The 17,966-nt window shown below is 44.9% G+C and overlaps 1 protein-coding gene across 2 annotated transcripts in view; it reads left to right on the top strand.

The window, feature by feature from the left end:
* Positions 1–17,604, top strand: part of GNB1 (G protein subunit beta 1) — a 41,671-nt gene extending 24,067 nt beyond the window's left edge. Inside the window, exons 2-11 of one of the 2 annotated variants that reach the window (XM_088136718.1) lie at positions 2,581–2,688; positions 5,082–5,120; positions 6,741–6,847; positions 8,292–8,355; positions 9,271–9,433; positions 13,041–13,107; positions 14,135–14,336; positions 14,746–14,962; positions 15,350–15,465; positions 16,254–17,604. In XM_088136718.1, the coding sequence (XP_087992844.1) occupies positions 2,632–2,688; positions 5,082–5,120; positions 6,741–6,847; positions 8,292–8,355; positions 9,271–9,433; positions 13,041–13,107; positions 14,135–14,336; positions 14,746–14,962; positions 15,350–15,456 (1,023 nt within the window). In that variant the 5' untranslated portion in view covers positions 2,581–2,631 and the 3' untranslated portion in view covers positions 15,457–15,465; positions 16,254–17,604. The remainder of the gene's footprint in view (positions 1–2,580; positions 2,689–5,081; positions 5,121–6,740; positions 6,848–8,291; positions 8,356–9,270; positions 9,434–13,040; positions 13,108–14,134; positions 14,337–14,745; positions 14,963–15,349; positions 15,466–16,253) is intronic. The other variant, XM_088136717.1, reaches the window with a different exon arrangement.
* Positions 17,605–17,966: the final 362 nt, after the last annotated feature.

Below are 17,966 nucleotides of genomic sequence, written 5' to 3' on the forward strand. Positions count from 1 at the left end.
GTATTTTCTATCTCTGTGTATTTGGGGAGATTTGTAGGTATCCTGGAGACAGGAAACTTGTTTTGTTTCATTGGATGAAGCAATCAGCAATGAAAATATTAAAAAAAGATTCTTTTGTACATCCCAACTTCCTTCCAGCTCTGGTTTGTTCCAGTAAGGAACAAACCAGTTTAGCTAGATATAATTATGCCACTTATTTTTGTTCTTGGTGTTTATATCTTACGTTTCAGGGTAGCTCATATAATAAGGATACAATAAAGAAGAAAAAATAGATGATGATAATGATAATATATTAAATTTATATACCACCCCATCCTAGTGACATACTCAACAGTGGTCACGTTACAGCATGTGTAATTAATTAAAATCTGCTTATTTATAAGCAAGACAAATCAGTCTGTCTTCAGTATAAAATAAGGGAGAATCAGAATGGAAGTTTGGGAATGTCAGTGTGTACGTAATTGGTTGTCTTATTGATTAGTTGATTGACTATGTGCCATCAAGTTGGTGTCAGTTCTTCGTGATCACAAGATACATTTTCTCCAGGATGGTCTGTTCCTAACCTGGGTCCTTCAGCTCTTCCCACGGTATATCTATCATCCTGTAATTGAGCCCATCCACCTTGCTGGTCCTCTTATACATCAGTATCAATAGGGCAGATCTTGGGCACTGATGGAGGCTATGGCATTTACATTTTGGAGACATTCCTCTCTCTGCTGGCCATGTATCTTGGAACTCTTTACATTCACGTAGGACTTTTCACTAAGCAATTCTTGGAAAATAAGATGGGCAAACAAGATCATCTGAACCTTGGGCCAGCTAGAACGTCCACAATCTGTGGTGCTGTGTATAGGAAAGCTGGAACCAGAGAGAAAAAGAGAGTCTCTCTCACGCTTGCTCAGAATTTCTTGGAGTAAGGCAAAATACCTTGTTTATACAGCAAGAATTTCACCCATGTACAATAATGGAATTGCACAGGCCACCTGCTGCTTTTGTTAGGTGAATTGAAATTGGGTAGCAAATTAGATGTCTGTCCAGTAATTAGATAACCTTGAAAGGGCCTTTTCTGTGTAGGTTATCCATAATGCTAGTCATCTTATAATGGGACTGAGAGTATAAGTGGTTCATCTCTGTCAAATATTGGTATTAAATAATGGCTTCAGGCATTTTAAATAAATTAGGGGCTCAGCATTTGAGATGGGGAGCCTGGAGGTGGTATTTGCTGCAGGTCTCCAGCTGTTTGTTAAATGCAGGCAGGGCTGTTTGGTGACCTGGATCCGGTTTTATTCATCGCCTCAGTTCGGATGCAGACTTCAAGCTTGCCAGCCTCAGAACATTGCAGCATCCCATAATTATAAGCCATGTAGCTCATTATACGTATCCTTGGGATAAAGGAGCTGGTGATTTTTGCATTAACAGAAAGCTAGTGGAGAAGGGCTAGAAATGGGTTACTTTTTCTCTTTCACCCCTCCGCGCTCGCCACCAGTTTTCTAGAACTGGAGAAGCCAGTGAGGTCTGCAAAGGACCAAGATGTAGTTCTTTGCTGACCTTGTTTGCTCTCCCAGGAATGGCCACCGAGATGCTGTTCTTGTGATGAAAGAACTGGAATGACGTCTGGTCCTAACTCATGATTTCCAGAAGAGCCGGCTGGAGACAATTCAGAAGGAACGCTTAGCTGTCTTGAATTGTGTCAAGTCTGGAAGAGCTGCCCCACAACTCTGTGCCCTGGGGTTCCTTTATCATTGGCAGCCTCCCCCTGGCGCTGGCCTTCTGAAACAACTGCCAGGAGACCAGATTGAGGGTAGACTCTTATAAGACAGCACCCAGGCATTATCTGAATTGGATTTGCACAAATGGCTAACCTGAATCGGGAGATTATTACGGATTAGCAATGATACCACAACCTAGAAACCAAAAATTCAGAGTTGTTTCTGGGTATAGAAGTAGTAGGGCTGGAGGTTATAGGTTCAGTCTGGGGTAGTTGCTGAAAATGGACTGTTGAATTATTTATTGCTTAGATAGAGTTACATCCTGCCTTTGATTCAAGAGCTCAGGGTGGTGTGTGCCCCTCCTGTTCTTCCTCCCAACCACAAATTTCTTGGGCTGAGAAAGGGATTGCCCCAAAGTGGGCTTATGTGGCTGAAAGGAGATGAACCTGGGTCTCCCCTGGGCCATTCCAGCACCTTCACCATCACATGGCCCCAGATAATGGGGAACTTGGATGCTGGTTGTCTCTGAAGCCTAAGCAGAACCACATCAGAACGTTAGTGCTGGAAGGTTGAACTGTAATTGTACTAATATTATCTTTTGGCATCGTGGAAGTTTGCCAGTTTCACAGATGAACTAGATCAGCTTTGGAATTGATCTTTTGTCTCTACGCTTCTGGGGTCCTGGGTAGCGAAAGAAAAGTAATTGGTGGGTGAAGTTAAAGCAGCAGTTACAACTCTCTAAGCCAGTGTTTCTCAACCTTGGCAGCTTGAAGATGTGTGGACTTCAACTCCCAGAATTCCCCAGCCAGCATTGGAAATGGGCTGCTTCGGTTAAGTTGACTTTAACTTTATTTATGTATTTATGTTTCAGGTTTTTAAGCTTCTGAGGGGTGTCAGAGCTGCACACCTTTAGCAAGGGAAGATGAGTGAACTTGACCAGCTACGCCAGGAGGCTGACCAACTAAAAAATCAAATCAGAGTATGTATTGTCTTGTTTTCTCTCTTTCCCCAGTGAGATATTCTTGAGACCTGCATCTCTGTGGTCTATAGAACTTGCAAAGATTTGGGTTTGGGGTGGGAACCTAAGTCCATTTTTCAGCATCTTTGATACCCTGCGCCCTGTTTAAGCCACCGCATTACTGTTTTAAGTACAACTCTGCAATGACTCTAGGTGGCACAGAATGACAACGCCAACAAAATGCAGATCATGCCCCCCCCATGTGTGGGAAAAACAGCCAACCTTGCAAAAGAAAAAAAAATCAATTAAAAAAAAAACACGGAGGACCCATCACTCACAAATATGGGGGGAAGAGCCACGTTTTCCATTTTTTTCAAACATCCCAAAGTGGGAGCCAGAAAAATCCCCCCCCAAATCCCACCTGAAAGGGGTGCCTGTGTATACCTGTTCAGTTCCAATTTCCTGCATGCAAGGAGGCCATTGAAATGCAAATTGTCTTGCTGATTTGATCATTGGTTAAGATGGGGAAGTTGGTAAACATCCCGCCGGATTAGACCAAATCCTGCCTGAACCCGTGTCCTGCTTGCCTCATTCATTTCATTGGGGTTACTCTATGTGTGACTGAAGACATCAAAACGTTGCTTGGTGTAAATAAGTGTGATTTATTTCCATCTCTGTCTTTTTGTTTGTCGGGAACTGAATGTATTGGTTAAAGAAAGCTGCATAGACTTGTGCTCTTGTGAACTGAAGAATATACTGCATATACTCAAAATGGGAGGAAAAAATTATAAATTTGTCAGAGAGATGTTTTTATGGGAATGGAGGGCGAAGCTTCCAAAGTCATACACCAGAAAGCAGCGTCCTTTCTATTGTATGTATTTTTGTTGTATGTATCTCTTTGGGATCCTTAGAATGGATCTCCTTTAAATAGATCCACTTTGCATGAAATTTTCGTCTGAATTTTATTCTGCATTGAGAAAGCCCTTGAGCTCTTGTTTCCTTACAGCATACAAGCTAGACCTTGAGTATATTCTGCAAAACCAGCTTATGTAATGTTTATACCATCCGTACCTACCCGTCCAAACTAAATAAAATCCCCTAATGTGAAATCCATCCCTTATAAATGTCTGTCGTGGGACCTCTTACAAATTATCTTGCTGCTGTATACACAACTGGCTGAAGAAATTAATAACCATGTCTTCCTGCCTTCATTAATTCTACATTTCTTTAAACATAAGGAAAGGATTTGGCTGTATCAGGGAGATGTTTGCCTTCCTATGGGGTTCTCTGTTTAAAATCAGGGGAAGAAAAAATCCTGCAACGTTGGTTGTATAGCGTGCGGGAGAATGGTATTGGAGCACCTTTTTGAAGACCTTTCCAATCTATTTATTGGGCCGGCTAGTTTCCACATCTCAGGCAGAACAAGAGTGGTAATAAAACCCACCTATATTAACATCCCCCGTGCAAGAAAGCCCGTTTTCTGTTTTCAACTTTACCTCCTGCTAAAAGCATTTTGAAATAAATGTTAAGGAGCATCGTAGCTGATACTGGGGGAATATGGCAACTTACCCTGTGCCATAAAATTTGGACTACAATTTGCATCATTCCTTGTTGCCCATAGCTGAAGGCATTGGATTGAGGAAAGATAAATTGATTTATCTTACATTGGTATGCCTAAATAGGCCGTGTGTGTATCTTGAAACTATCTGTGGTGGGAGTGAGAATGAAAATCAACAGCAGAGCCTTTGGGAAAACCCTTTCTGGATCTCAGATCTACTGTCTCTAAAAGGATGAGTGGTCACCTCTAACCAGCATTGAATATACTGCTATATATTAAGGCGATGACGGTTCATTATCGACGGACGTATTGCATTAAGCTCTAACGCTTCAGTCGGGTGAACAGGACAATTGCCTTTCAATCTGCTCCGCTGCATCCAAGTCCGCTGTGGAATTCCCTGGTAACTGTGACCGACGTCTTAGAGTAACAAGATAAATGTTGAGTAGCTGGTTAACATTTATACAAATGTGGGCAGGGCAGCTCGATGTGCTGTGCCCAGCAGAAGGGGTGTCACAAAGGGATTATCCGGCTTAGCTTGCCTGAAACCTCCTATCACTCATCATAATACCATCCTTGCTATTTGATCGAGGCAGATGTTCCTCCTGGCAGTTGCTCTAATAGGCTTTCTAAAGTCTTAGCAGATTATAGGCTTCTGATAAATACGGGGCTTTCTTCCTTGCAGGTATGTATTTATTCCCTTTCCCTATTTGTACGCTGCCCTGGGACAGCTAACAGTCACTGTTTTAAAACAGAAGCGGACGAACACGCCAGCCATAAAAACGTTCTTCTGGTTTCTCCTTGGGCACCTCCTCTGCAGACATCTCTAATTCGCTTTCTCTTTTCTTCCTTATTCCAGGATGCTAGGAAAGCTTGTGCTGACGCTACATTGGCCCAGGTAGGTCTGCTCCCGGGTGCAAATGCAATCAAAGCGTTGGGTGGCCAGTGAGAATGGCTTGCATTTAAAAGATTGCCATCTGTTCGTCTTTTTGGACGTGTTGGCCATGGGCAGTCCGCTTAGGTAGCATTACTGACTCCTTATGTTATCTTGGTTGCTGCGCAGGGTCTGGTCCCCTCTTTCGAAATGACGGGCACCAGTAACGGTTGGTCCCTTGGGGCTCAGCATCTCCCCCTTGTTCCCTGAAGCTTCCCTTCAGCGGCCAGCTGTAGTTACGGTATTGAACGAAGCCTTAACCCTGATTATGGCTGACCTGAGCATTGCTGCTGGGTGGGTTCAGACGGCAAAGTCAGATGAGCCAGGATCCTGCTGGGCACGGGGAAGGAAAGGGGGTTGGGTACCTGCGAAGCATCCGGTTTTAGCACATTTCCGGAGTTCACCAGAATGTCGTATCCTTGCGATGGGGCTTTTGTGTGCCCCTGAAATAGAATTCTTCTCCCTCCTTCCCTTTTCTTTTCCTTTTCTTTAATTGATTTTTATTCAAAGTTTTTACATGGCTAAAAGACAAAGAAAAAGAGAAAATGAGCAAAGAAAAGTGCAGGAAAGAATACAGTGAAAGAAAAATAACAGATAAAGAAGCGACTTTCGCCTTTCTTTACAACAGTGACAAACTCACTATCCTTAATATTGCAACAGTCCCTTCCACCCCTTATTCAATCTTTTTTTCAATCGTCAGACTCCAAAATCACCATCCCACTTTTTTCCATTTTCAACCAAAAGCCCATCCAAGGTTTCCAGTCTTTTATAAAAACACTTACTGTTTTGTCCCTGACCAAACAGGTCAGCTTTACCATCTCTGCCAGTTCTGCCATCTTCACAACCCATTCCTCCAATGTGGGTATTTCAGTATTTCTCCACCTTTGGGCATAGAATAGCCTTGCTGCAGTTGCCATGTATAAAATCAGTCTTCCATAAATCTTTTCCAGTTGACTATCCGTAAGTCCCTAACCCTTGATGGTGATTTAAGTGGCTTTCTCCAATCCGGCGTGCTCCTGGGGTGCTGCAACTGAGAGGTTCCCATTTTACCCTCCTCAAACTAGGTTTGGGAGTGTGCACTTGCAGAACCAGGAATGCTATTTATGTGGGGATCCAAGATCCAGAAAGCAGCCTGCATTTGACTAAGCCACCTCAACAGATTGGAAGAGAAAAAAGGGGAATTCTGTTTCTGGGTCAGGGAGCTACGTAATTGCGTCGTATGGAGACAGCGCAAATATGCAGACATATTTTTTTTTCCCCGTTGTGTTTATACGACAAACTTCCATGGTTTGATTGCAGTATACCGAAAAACGAGGCTTTATATTTACTTAGCCTCATTACGAGGAAACGTGTTAAAAGCTGCTTGCTTTTACAAGTGGTTTCTAGAAAGCGGGTTTATTTTGGGCAGCAGAACATTTTGTTAACACCTTCAGGGTTTAACCAGTTCCCCTGGGCCATCAGTGTTCTGCAATACTAAGACCCTTGCAGCCATACAACCCTTTTACTATTATTCATCCCCCCAAACACACACAGACATTGGAGTAGTTGCTGCCGCTGATAGACCTGTGCAATTTTCCCTTTTAGATCACAGCCAACATTGATCCCGTGGGTCGTATTCAGATGCGTACTAGAAGAACACTGCGGGGACACTTGGCCAAAATTTACGCAATGCATTGGGGGACTGATTCCAGGTGAGTTCCCGTGCTGGACAGGCTGTCGCCCACAAGGCTGGGTACTAAACTTTGACCGTCACCTCTGGAATCCTTTCCTCTCTCCGTCATGAGAAGAGGGAAGAACTGGCCACAAAAAAGGGAGACGGAAGGAAAATGGGAAGAATGGGTTGACAGTGTCCTTTGCACAACACAACAGGTGGCCAGCTATGGAATCTCCCCTTCTGTTTTGGCCCAGCTATTTTTTTCTTGGGTTGTGTCTATGGTGTGTCACCAAAGAGCTTACAGACGCTTTGTAAGGGGGCAGGTGGGGTTTAAAAGCCTCAAATGGAGGAGGCAAGAATAACACAGAACTGCTAAAAACGGTGGGGCTGGAGGTGCAGCGCAGCACCGATGTCCGTGCCCAGGTGGGCTTGCTGTTTTCCCGCAGCATCGTCAGACCCGCTTAAAAATAACTCGTTTTTGGAGACGTCCCACGTTTTGCATTGAGCCGGCTGATGGGAAGTGGGCAAGAGCTGCTGGTCAGTTAATTTTTTTTGTATGGAAATAGGCCGGCCTCTGAAGCATGGCAGGAAAAGATTTATTTAAATGAAGACACCGTTGCCATTATTTCATAGGAAGTCTTGTAATTGTGCTTTCCTGCTCCAGAACTGAGAATATTGAGCGATGCTGACAAGTATTGTTAACATTTATTCTTCTTTGTTGACGAGAACTAATTTTTTTTTTTCAAAAATACAGCAGGCCTTTTCTTTTTAAATTGACCCAAGCTATCTTGGAAGGGGTGTTTTTCATCCAAGGAAAGGAATCTTATTAATTACTTGAGAGAGTTTATTCAAATCAAATAATCTGTGTTACTCTTTTTTAAAAACTGATCTTTATTTTGTTAACTGTGCCACAATAGTATTCAAACATAAAACAAGCTGAAACTTAACAAGTTAATATATAGACAATAAAGTTTACAAACACCATTTAAAATACATAAATTCAGTGTAGCACATGCAGTGCAGTAATACTATACAATGAAATGCTATAATCTGTGTTACTCTTAAGTGCTTTACAGATTCCTGGATGTTGTAATCTCACAGAAAAGATCTGAGAAGAAATACCAGCTGATATAACCCAGTTACTTACAGATCAAGTCTTGTTTATTTTGACTGATCCACTTCCCCAGGGTTGGCATTCTATAATACAAGTTTCCGGTGGCTCAGATTGGATTGTTAAATGGCAGTTTAATAAATCAGGATATGCACAGGTTTTCTGCACTCAAAGCCCCAAGGTTTAAAATGGTGCAGAAGCAATTGAAACAATTCCTGGTGAGCAGGAATAAAAGCGAGGAGATGGGGTTTGTTTGGAAACTCTCCTGAAGGGTCTGTGTGCAGGATTTCGACGTTTGAATGAGGCCAGTCTGGACCAGTTCGCTGTACGTTGAGCAAAACCCCTCTTTTCTTCCTTATCTGCCTTCTAGGCTTCTGGTTAGTGCATCACAGGATGGAAAGCTGATCATTTGGGACAGCTACACCACGAACAAGGTGAGAGGCTAACCGGTTTTCTTCTTCTTGCTGAATTGCAGCATGGCTAAAAGAAGAAAATTGCAGCAGAGGAAGAAATACATTGCACTGGGATGGAGGGGCGGGGGGTGGTCTGGCTTTTGTTGCCTTGAAGAATTTTACAGTAGGACGGTTTTATTTTGCTGGCTGGTGAAAAGGGGGAAAACCCCATAACGCAACTTTGCCCCATAGACGTGTGTCGTGTACGGCCCTGCTTTTGCCCAAGTGAAGAGTTAAGATACACACCCTTGACTCCTTCAGTTGCAAACGACAACCAATTATTTCTGTAAGCCACAGACAAGTTTAGCATCCGCTGCTGGCCGTAATCACATATTGCATTTAAAGTCTAGCTGGGCGAAAAATAGGGCATGTCTAGAAAGAAGTAGAAATTGCTAATTGTGTGCAACGTTACGGGGGGCTGCTTGTGTTTTTTCTGCAGATTTCCCCAAATTTCCCCCCATCCCCATGTTTTCTCAAAGTTCCCCACTTGTACCCCACAGAGCTGTCTTACCAAAAGTTTGGGAGCTTCTTGGTTGCGGTATGTTTACTCCCAAAACTTATAAAATTAGAGGGAACCAGCCTGGTAGAGTAACTCAAGTAGTTAAGACTAAGGGCAGGGAGACCCAGGTTCTGGTGCCCCCCCCTCCCTTAGCCACAGAAGCTCCCGGAGGGACTTCAAGACGCTCAGTGAATCTCCACCCAACCAACCTTGCAAGGTTGTTGTAGGGAAAAGTAGGAGGAGGGAAGCAGCACATTTGCAAGCACTTCTGCCTTATTTTCTCTTGCCTTATTTCAATAAGGCAGGATAATTAAATAAATAGAAACATCTACTAGCTCAACTAACTCCATGTGTTTGGCTGAGCAAGGACTAATTGAGCATGTTTTCATTTTTGCCAGGTCCATGCCATTCCTTTGCGTTCCTCCTGGGTCATGACCTGCGCATACGCCCCTTCTGGAAACTACGTGGCCTGTGGTGGTCTCGATAACATTTGTTCCATTTACAACTTGAAAACACGCGAAGGCAATGTCCGAGTTAGCCGTGAGCTGGCTGGCCACACAGGTACATCCATCTCCCATCCAGATTCAGTGCCCTCGGCCTCTAGGTTACGTATGCTACATCCTTGGAAATCATCAGCTCATTGGTTGAGTGGCTTCAGTATATATCCCGGGATCTGTGTAATTTTTGTGCCATTAAAGTGAAGGCTAACCTTGCGTCGGGTGGTAATTCCTGGGCAGAGCTTGTGGGGCAGGTAGATGCTCAACTCGGCGTTTTGCCTTTCCCAGAGATGTGGACTTCAGCTTCCAGAGTCCCCAAGTCAGCATAGCCATCTCTGGGACGCTGGGAATTTAAGTCTCCCGATCCCGAGAGCGGCCAGCTTTTAAAAAAAGGCTGCTGAATGGGCTCCCTCCTTGTTCTGTGGTTGTATAAACTTCTCCAGGTTGAATATAGCATCATAGCAGGGAGTTTGCCTGTGATGTCTGGAGGGTCTCAGAGGGGCTGGTTAGGCCTGCTTCTGCAAGATGCTACTTAATGGCTGGGTGGTATTTTATACCCCCAATCATAGAGGAACAGAGAGAGAGAGCAGAATACGCCTGCCCCAAGATATTAATCTGTTCAATATGCTGAACAGCTGCTTTTTTCCGGGGGCCAGGGGGAAAAAAGACTATAATCTCACTTTTGTCATAATAGACTTTAGTCACCATGATTATCCAGACAAATGCTTCATCCAAGGGGGTGTTGGGAGTATCTCTGGGTCTGCATCTGACCCCTTACAGATCGTTAAACAAAATGTAGTGTTACTAAGTTCCGAGTGCCAATGAAAATGGTGAATTTTTAAGAGGATAAGCGGATAGAATAGGACCTCAGTTTCGGGCGTCAGGTTTTAAGGGGGTGCCAAAAGTAAGGCCAGTGCCCCCTTTGAAGTCATTCTGGTTTGTGTGAGATTCCTTTGGAAATTGGATTGAGTTAGGGTTGTGTAGAGGCAGTGAGGTAATACACCTCGAGGGTGGAAAACGATTTTGAAAAGAAAACTCTGTAGCTGTGGTTGCCTTCCTGTAGATTAACAGAGGCATTTTCACTGTTTTATCATATTCTCTGAGGATCCAGTTTGCCATTAGTTTTCTGCACCAGCTCAAACATTCCTCGCGCGGTTTTCTTTCCAGCCAGAAGTGTTTTGCCGGTAATCTTCCATGATTGCCGAAGATCCAAGTTAGCAATATTATTATCCCTGAGGTCAATAAGAGGTGGTTTCTGCTAGGTGCTCTGCTTGAACAAAAAGGATGAGGGTTTTGTTTGTTTTAGAGTTCTTTCCCGGTCAAGCATGCATGCATGCATGCGCGCGCGCACACACACAGATCAGGTTTCAGAGGTTTTATTTAGGTTTAAGAAGTACAGACAGAGCAGGAAAAGCGCGTGTGCATCCAGACAGACGTCACAGCAAAGTTCCAAAGATACATGAATCCAAAGGAGTAGGCAGAGACAATGTTGGGTTGCTGTTCAAACATCTAGGCCTTTGTGGGCAGGTCATCTGCCCACCCAGGGTCAAAGGGACTATATTGGTGGTGCTTACTTGGTGCCTTTGCTGAGTGGAAACCCTCAAGGCTGGGAACGTTGCATAGAGTGCCTTTGTTCTGCCCAGCACAGAGCACTGCCCAAGGGCCAGGAATCGGTTCCTTGTCATCTCCAGGCTGAGCTGCTCTGGATGATTGAGGGCAGAACCAACCCTCAAGCAGGCTGAGTCTGAGCTGGCCGTTCCAGTACGAAAGTTCCTTGTGATCAAATGATCTATGATGCAGGAAAAGAGAGAGTCTCTGAAATACACTGCTGTAATGTCAGCGTTACTAGGTAGGCCAGACAGGAAACACAACCAGATGAGCTAATTCTACTTTATTGTAAAGCTACATTAACAGAATCTTGCAAGTCTGAAAGGACAAATCTCCCACCGTCTCCTTCACAGCCTGAGAAACTAGGGAGGGTCTCTTCTGAGCCTCTTGCCCAGCCCATTATCCGGCTGAGGGCTATGCTGTCTCTTATCTGACCGTTCCCTAGGCAGCATCTCTTTCCCCAAGATCTTTCCCATATACCATTACATGTGGTGACCCAGGTCACGCATGGAGAAGATCCTGATTGAAACCCCACTTGTCCTCAGAAGTTCATTAGCTGATTGGGCTAGTTGGCATCTCTCAGCCAAAAAAGCTGTCACATGTCTTCCGCTCACACGGCTGCCCTCCAGAGTTGATGGAGAAAACACCTTTGGGTTAAGATGCTCCCAACTGATGCTGTGACCTCCAAATTACAGTTTGTCCTTTGAATTGGGATCTTTCCACCTTCTAGAGGAAAAACAGAGTATAAATCTAACAATCATTGACTAAAGACGGATGCCACTCCTACAGAGTTATTGTAACTGGATGCAAACTATTTATCTGTATGCATTTAACAATATTCAGGTGGAGGATCTGTTACGCCCGGAGCTCCCCCTCCGTCAATGTATTTATTTTGATCCAATTTCAGATTCTCCAGGAAAATCCAGTTCTAAAAAACTTTAAAAAAAAATTACAGTCAAAAAGAAGAAACAGCAGCTCCTTTGCAGATAAGCAATAACAAAGGCTAGGTTTGTTTTAATGAATCCTAGCAGAGCGCAGTGGCAGTGAGAATTTTGCATCCTTATGGTCTCAGGGCGCTGGTCCGAGAAATAGCATAACCCACCTCTGTTCTGCGGGGCCCATTAAGTACGGAGTTGCAAGGTTGGAGCCTGAACCTTCTCAAAAGCGAAGAAGCCCGCTTGCTGACTGGGACATCCAGCACCCCACCATTGCTGCATTTTACCCTGCCCTTTGTGTTTGCGAAAAACAGAGCCTGAAGGTGCAGCTCAGCCGAGAGACTCTTCCTCCCACTTGCCAGCTTGGCTCCGGAAAAACCTTTGGCAGTTCTTAAAAGAGACCCTCTAGCAAAGCTTTGCGTCCTGCTGATTTCTCACTGCTGCAGGCTTTTTGGATAGAGGCTAAAAGGAGCTCTCGGAAAACAGCTCCCGGGGGGCGGGGAGGGGGGAACTGAGGTTATATGGCAGCAAAGAGTTATTTATAAATCCGGCAGATTGGGCACCAATTTAACACACTCACAGGTGATAGTCAAATGGGAGCATTTTCTAAATAAGTCTGACTTGAAGCTATTCATCGGCTGCAAAGGTGGCTTGAGGGTAGTAGGAAAAAGATTTATGGCAAAGGGCTGTAGCTATTTTCCCCCAACCTTTGGTTAGTTTTCACAGCCGGATCTCACTGGATCAGATCCTGTCCTGAGACACCCTGGGGTCACTCGTCCCTCCTCATTGAAATGGGGGTGGCGGCTGATGAACCAAGGCTGTGGATGTGGAAGTTCCCACGGTGACCGAAACATATTTGCCTGCAGTGGGCTGTGAGAATAACCTTGGGAGACAGGAGGAGGAGCCCACCTAGACAGTGGTCAGATAAGCAGTAGCTGAGCCCGCAGAAGGAATGGGGGCATGGGAAGCATCTCAGAAGGGAAAGTAAAGGCAAGGGAGTGGAAAAATGCTTTCAGTCTTGCAAGACTCTGTTACTGTAACCTTGCAGTAAAGGTAAAGTTAGTGCTCGTGGTTTGGGTTTCTTGTCTGGAGAAGGGTTGACAATGCCTCTCGCTTTCTCTTTTGCAGGCTATTTGTCCTGTTGCCGGTTTGTGGATGATAATCAGATTGTGACCAGCTCTGGAGATACCACTTGGTAAGATCCAGACTCGGTAGCATGACTGTCAAGAGATGGGTTTGTGTATTCAACAAATTTAGGAAGAATTTTGAAATTCGGTGGAAAGATTCCGCCCGCCCCCCCGCCAGCCCTGAAATCCTGCAGAAGCATAACATGGAAGGGTGAGGCTGTTCTGAGCACGTGCTCAAGCAGAGATTTATTTTTAGTACCCCCAAATCAGGAGGGGTTTTGTGATGAAAGCTTCTGCCTTTTAAAAAAGATGGTTAGTCGAAAAGGTGTGACCAGACTCCTCCTGATCTTTTGCCTCCCTCTATAGACTAACCCAGCTCTCCTCCTGCAATTTTTGGTGCCAAGATCAGCTTCCACACCCAGATATTTCCTTATCCCCCTTCTCACACCTTTCTGGATTTTAGCAACCTAATTTTGGAAGGGGAGATCTTACATTGGGATGACTATCAAACCATGAGGAGTCACAACCCCTGTTGAATCCACCGCCAGTCCCCTCTTGATAATCCCATAAATACTAGGACAAAAAACAGCCCTCTTCCCCAGTTTTAATCAAGATGTTTATTGTGGTCTACACTTGCAGGAAAAGAAGAGCCAATCCGTTTCTATTCTGCTTGGCATAGAATGACCATCTTTTTCTTTTAATGTGGAGATTGAGGATAGAAAAGTTCTCAATCCCCGCTTTGATTTCCGTAGATCGATGGGGGTATCAGGTTCTCTAATGTGCGCACACGCTTTCTGCAGTCCTTAGCTTTGAATGTTGGGATCAAAGCAGTTCTGTAATGTTCAGGCGGCCTATACAGCATTGACCTCTTTTAAGCCACTTCAGATAATGGGGATATCTGGGTTTTTTTTTCTTTTGAAGAAAAGATAGGTCTTTTAAGGCCTGTGAGTCAGAGAACGGGAGAACTAGACCTTGCAGGCAGACTTGCAAATTTTATTTGTGTCCGCAAATCCAGCGCACAGATCTAAGGTGGGGGGGAAACCTGTAGAATACTAACTCAGTTGTTCTGAAGGCTGCCTTCTCATTCCCCCCCAGCGCCCTCTGGGACATAGAAACCGGACAGCAAACTACTACATTTACCGGCCACACCGGCGATGTCATGAGCTTGTCCCTTGCTCCCGACTCCAAGTGTTTCGTGTCTGGTGCCTGCGATGCCTCGGCCAAGCTGTGGGACGTCCGAGAAGGGATGTGTAGGCAGACCTTCACCGGCCACGAGTCGGACATCAATGCCATTTGTGTACGTAAGAATGCGGTGGGCGACGGGACGGTGAGGCTGTCGTTGCGGCAGCAAATGCCTTGAAGTCATTGAGGTCCCTCAATGCAGAGCTTTCCAAGTGGAGATGAAGCTTTTGACAGGCAGGGCTCTTTTTTCCCTGGAAGTAGGAAATCCTGCCCCCCCCGAGATCTGGATGCCCCCCACTCTGCTATTCAGAAGAGCCATGGGAACCTGGCCTTTGGTGAGGGAGAGCGAGACCCTCCCTTCATCGTGCTTGCCATCTTTTAATTGATTTGTCATTTCTCCGTTTGATTCTTGCAAGCTGCCCAGCGTTGTTGAGAGTTGGGTGGCATACAGGTTTAATAAATAATATACGTTGTCGTCATCATCGTTTCATGCCACCTTTCTTTGTCCCTCCCCCCCTGCCCAGTTCTTCCCAAACGGCAACGCGTTTGCCACTGGCTCCGATGACGCCACGTGCCGGCTTTTTGATCTCCGCGCTGACCAAGAGCTCATGGTTTATTCCCACGACAACATCATTTGTGGCATCACCTCTGTAGCATTCTCCAAGAGCGGGCGTCTCCTGCTAGCTGGTTACGACGACTTCAACTGCAACGTGTGGGACACGCTCAAAGCGGACAGAGCAGGTCAGGCAACCACCCCTTTGTCTAAAGATAAGGGGCAGGGGGAAAAGCGGGGCACGAGCTTGGGAAGGACGTCGAGAACGGAAAAGATGAGAGCATCAAGATGGCGGGAAGAAAGGATAAGAAACTGGGGCAGGAAGTCAGAGGCAGAGGAGTGCCTCTGGAAAATCGGATCCTGGTGCAAACTCAAGGGGTCTGTGCGTGAGGACGTAACCCTGTATATTTCACTAAAACTGGAGTGATAGAAGCCAGGCATTGACCAGAGAAATCCAACCCCTCGCGATTCTTTTTCTGAGTCTGTATTTCTTTTTGCAACGGTGATCGCTCAGCTGTGTTGAAACGCTTCTCCCATGTCATATTCCCCTCTCCTCTTCTCTTTCCCGTGTGCAGGCGTCTTAGCTGGCCACGACAACCGCGTCAGTTGCTTAGGTGTGACCGACGATGGCATGGCGGTGGCAACAGGATCCTGGGATAGCTTCCTCAAGATCTGGAACTGAAGCCTGTAGGTAACCTCCCCCCCTCCAAAAAAGCAGCAGGGTGGGAAAACATATTGACATCTGCCTCCGTCTTTACCCAAAGCGAAGCATTGGGTGGGACCGGTTCCACAGCTTCCATTCATCTTTTTTTGCAGAAGATGCCAATAGGTTATCTTCTGCAAGAAATCCTTGCCTGATCTGCGTCCAGGCCTCTATGCGCAGGCAGGCAGGGAAACCAGCAGTGTAGTGGTTCCTCTCATCGGGGCTTCTATATAGGGACAAGGCATTCTGGTTTAAGGGATGTTACGTCCTTAGCTGCTAATAAATTGCTCCCTGTCGGTCTCTCTGTCCTGGGCTTCGTTTGGGGACGTGGCTCACTGGAGGGTAAAGCTGTCAGCGGCTGTGTTATTTTCCCTCCCTCACCAGACCCAGCGTGCTGGGAAAGGCACCTCGCCCGAGTCCAGCTGCTGTTCATCGCTGCAGGAAACCCTTAAAAGCAGCCTTTGACGTTCTTAACTCACTCTCTGTACGCACAAGACTATGATCCAGCTTGTTTGCTCCATCTTGCGTAACCCAGGATGGTGCAGGAGATCTGCCTAGTAGCGACCACAACCAGGAGTGACTCCATATTAGCCAATCCAGATTCAGCCTCTTCGTCCTGGCGGGCGCAAGTTAAGGCCGACGTCTCAGGCTTGGGGCGATGTGAGGCCTTTCCGAAAGCAGCCCCCCCCCAATCCACTGAGGGCAGAGGGGGAGTTGGGAACATCCCCAATGGCTTGGCGGGCCTAACCAAGTGTTTTCTGTGTATTCTCTGGCAGGACAGTCTGTGGACTCCCCGCTGACCGGAAGACGTTTCCAACGGTTGAAAGTTTAAAATAATGTATCCAACTCAATATACTAACTTGGATCCCCTCCCTGCCTCCTCCCTGTCCCCCCCTTCCTACCCCACCACCAAAGGGCAAGATCTTTTCACGTCTCTTGTTCGCCGAAGCAAAGAGCACAATTCTCTCTCAAAGAGGAATGACCACGGTTGTTACACAAATAGCAAAAGAGATTAAAATTGTGCATTCCATTGGGGACCACTTTTTTTTTTTGTCTAGAGAAAAGAAAAAAAAAACTAAAGAAACCACACGCTTGTGTAAGCATGCCCAGCAAAAATAAATGATGATAAATAAATAAGGAAAACGAACACATCGTGAAGCAAGATAACCTTTAAGTTTCACTGTAGTTTAAAAATGGCAAATCATACTGACTTTATGGGTTTATAGTGGGAAGGCCTCGTTTTAATCTCATTTTCAAACTTAGAAGTCGTGTTCGTAGCAAGATCGGTATCCCCTTTTTGGTCCATATTTCCATTTCCTTTCCTTTTTTTTTTAATTTCAATTTTTCCTTTTTTTTTAAAAAAAAATGCAATTTGCTTTTTATGGTCCAACTTTGAGCCAAGACAAAGGAGGAGTCAGAACCCAGACGCTTCTGGGGTTGTTAATGCTGTAAATTTACTCCCTGAATTTTCTTTTTTCTTCCTTCCTTCCTTCCTTCCTTCCTTCCTTCCTTCCTTCCTTCCTTCCTTCCTTCCTTCCTTCCTTCCTTCCTTCCTTCCTTCCTCTTTTCTTTTCTTTTCTTTTCTTTTCTTTTCTTTTCTTTTCTTTTCTTTTCTTTTCTTTTCTTTTTAAATTTCTGTCTTAATGTCACAAATCGTTGCACAAATATTGCATATATATGATAATGTTAAGAAGATAACCAAGCACACTCTGTACATGGTATTGAATGTTAAAAAAAAAAACCTTTCACTTTTATTGGTAACAAAAATGCAACCCCTCCTTTCCCCCCCATCTCGCCTCACGCGGCCTTTCTTTTTCATTTTTTATCTGCTTTGATTTACTAATGCCGAAGACTCTCCCATAATCAGAATCGACAACAAGAATTGATGGATTTGGGTTCCAGGAGCAGGGCCGCAAAGAAAACCAGTTTTAACACTTGGCTATTCCATCAAGGCTGTGTCTGAAGCAACCTCCAAATTAACGTTTTTTCGAAAACCGCGATCTCAGACTTTCTAACAAGTAGAAGGGAAAGATGGGGGGAAAAAAGAAGTTTTTGGTTTGCCATATTGGGTTGGATTAGAATCGCATGCTGTAGAAACGCTGAAGTGCATAATAAAACTAAGACGTCCTTCTATGTGTTTTCTTTTGAGAAATAACCTAATCCTTTTCTTAAAAAACAAAAACAAAAAACAGCTGTAACCCTTGCTGATTTTCCTTACTGCCGCTATTCCGTGCATAAAACGGATTCAACGAAGAGTGAAAAGTCCCCAGGTTATGCACATCTGGAAGTAGGGTGATAAGTCGCTATTCTTTAATACTTTCCCCCCCCTCCAAAAAAAAAAAATTGAAAGCAAAAAGCCATCTGTTTAAACAATCATTCAGATTCGATTCTGGGGTGGAGAAGGGAGAAGAAAACACAGCTCGGTCGAAACCCATCCGATTAAGCCTTTTTCTGGCTTTGTGTGTCTTGAAAGTCAGAGAAACGAGTTT

This window comes from Python bivittatus, unplaced genomic scaffold (genome assembly GCF_059951505.1).
Source record: "Python bivittatus isolate LINGU-HERP-01145 unplaced genomic scaffold, Pbiv_v1 ctg000090_np1212, whole genome shotgun sequence".
Classification (NCBI taxonomy): domain Eukaryota; kingdom Metazoa; phylum Chordata; class Lepidosauria; order Squamata; family Pythonidae; genus Python; species Python bivittatus.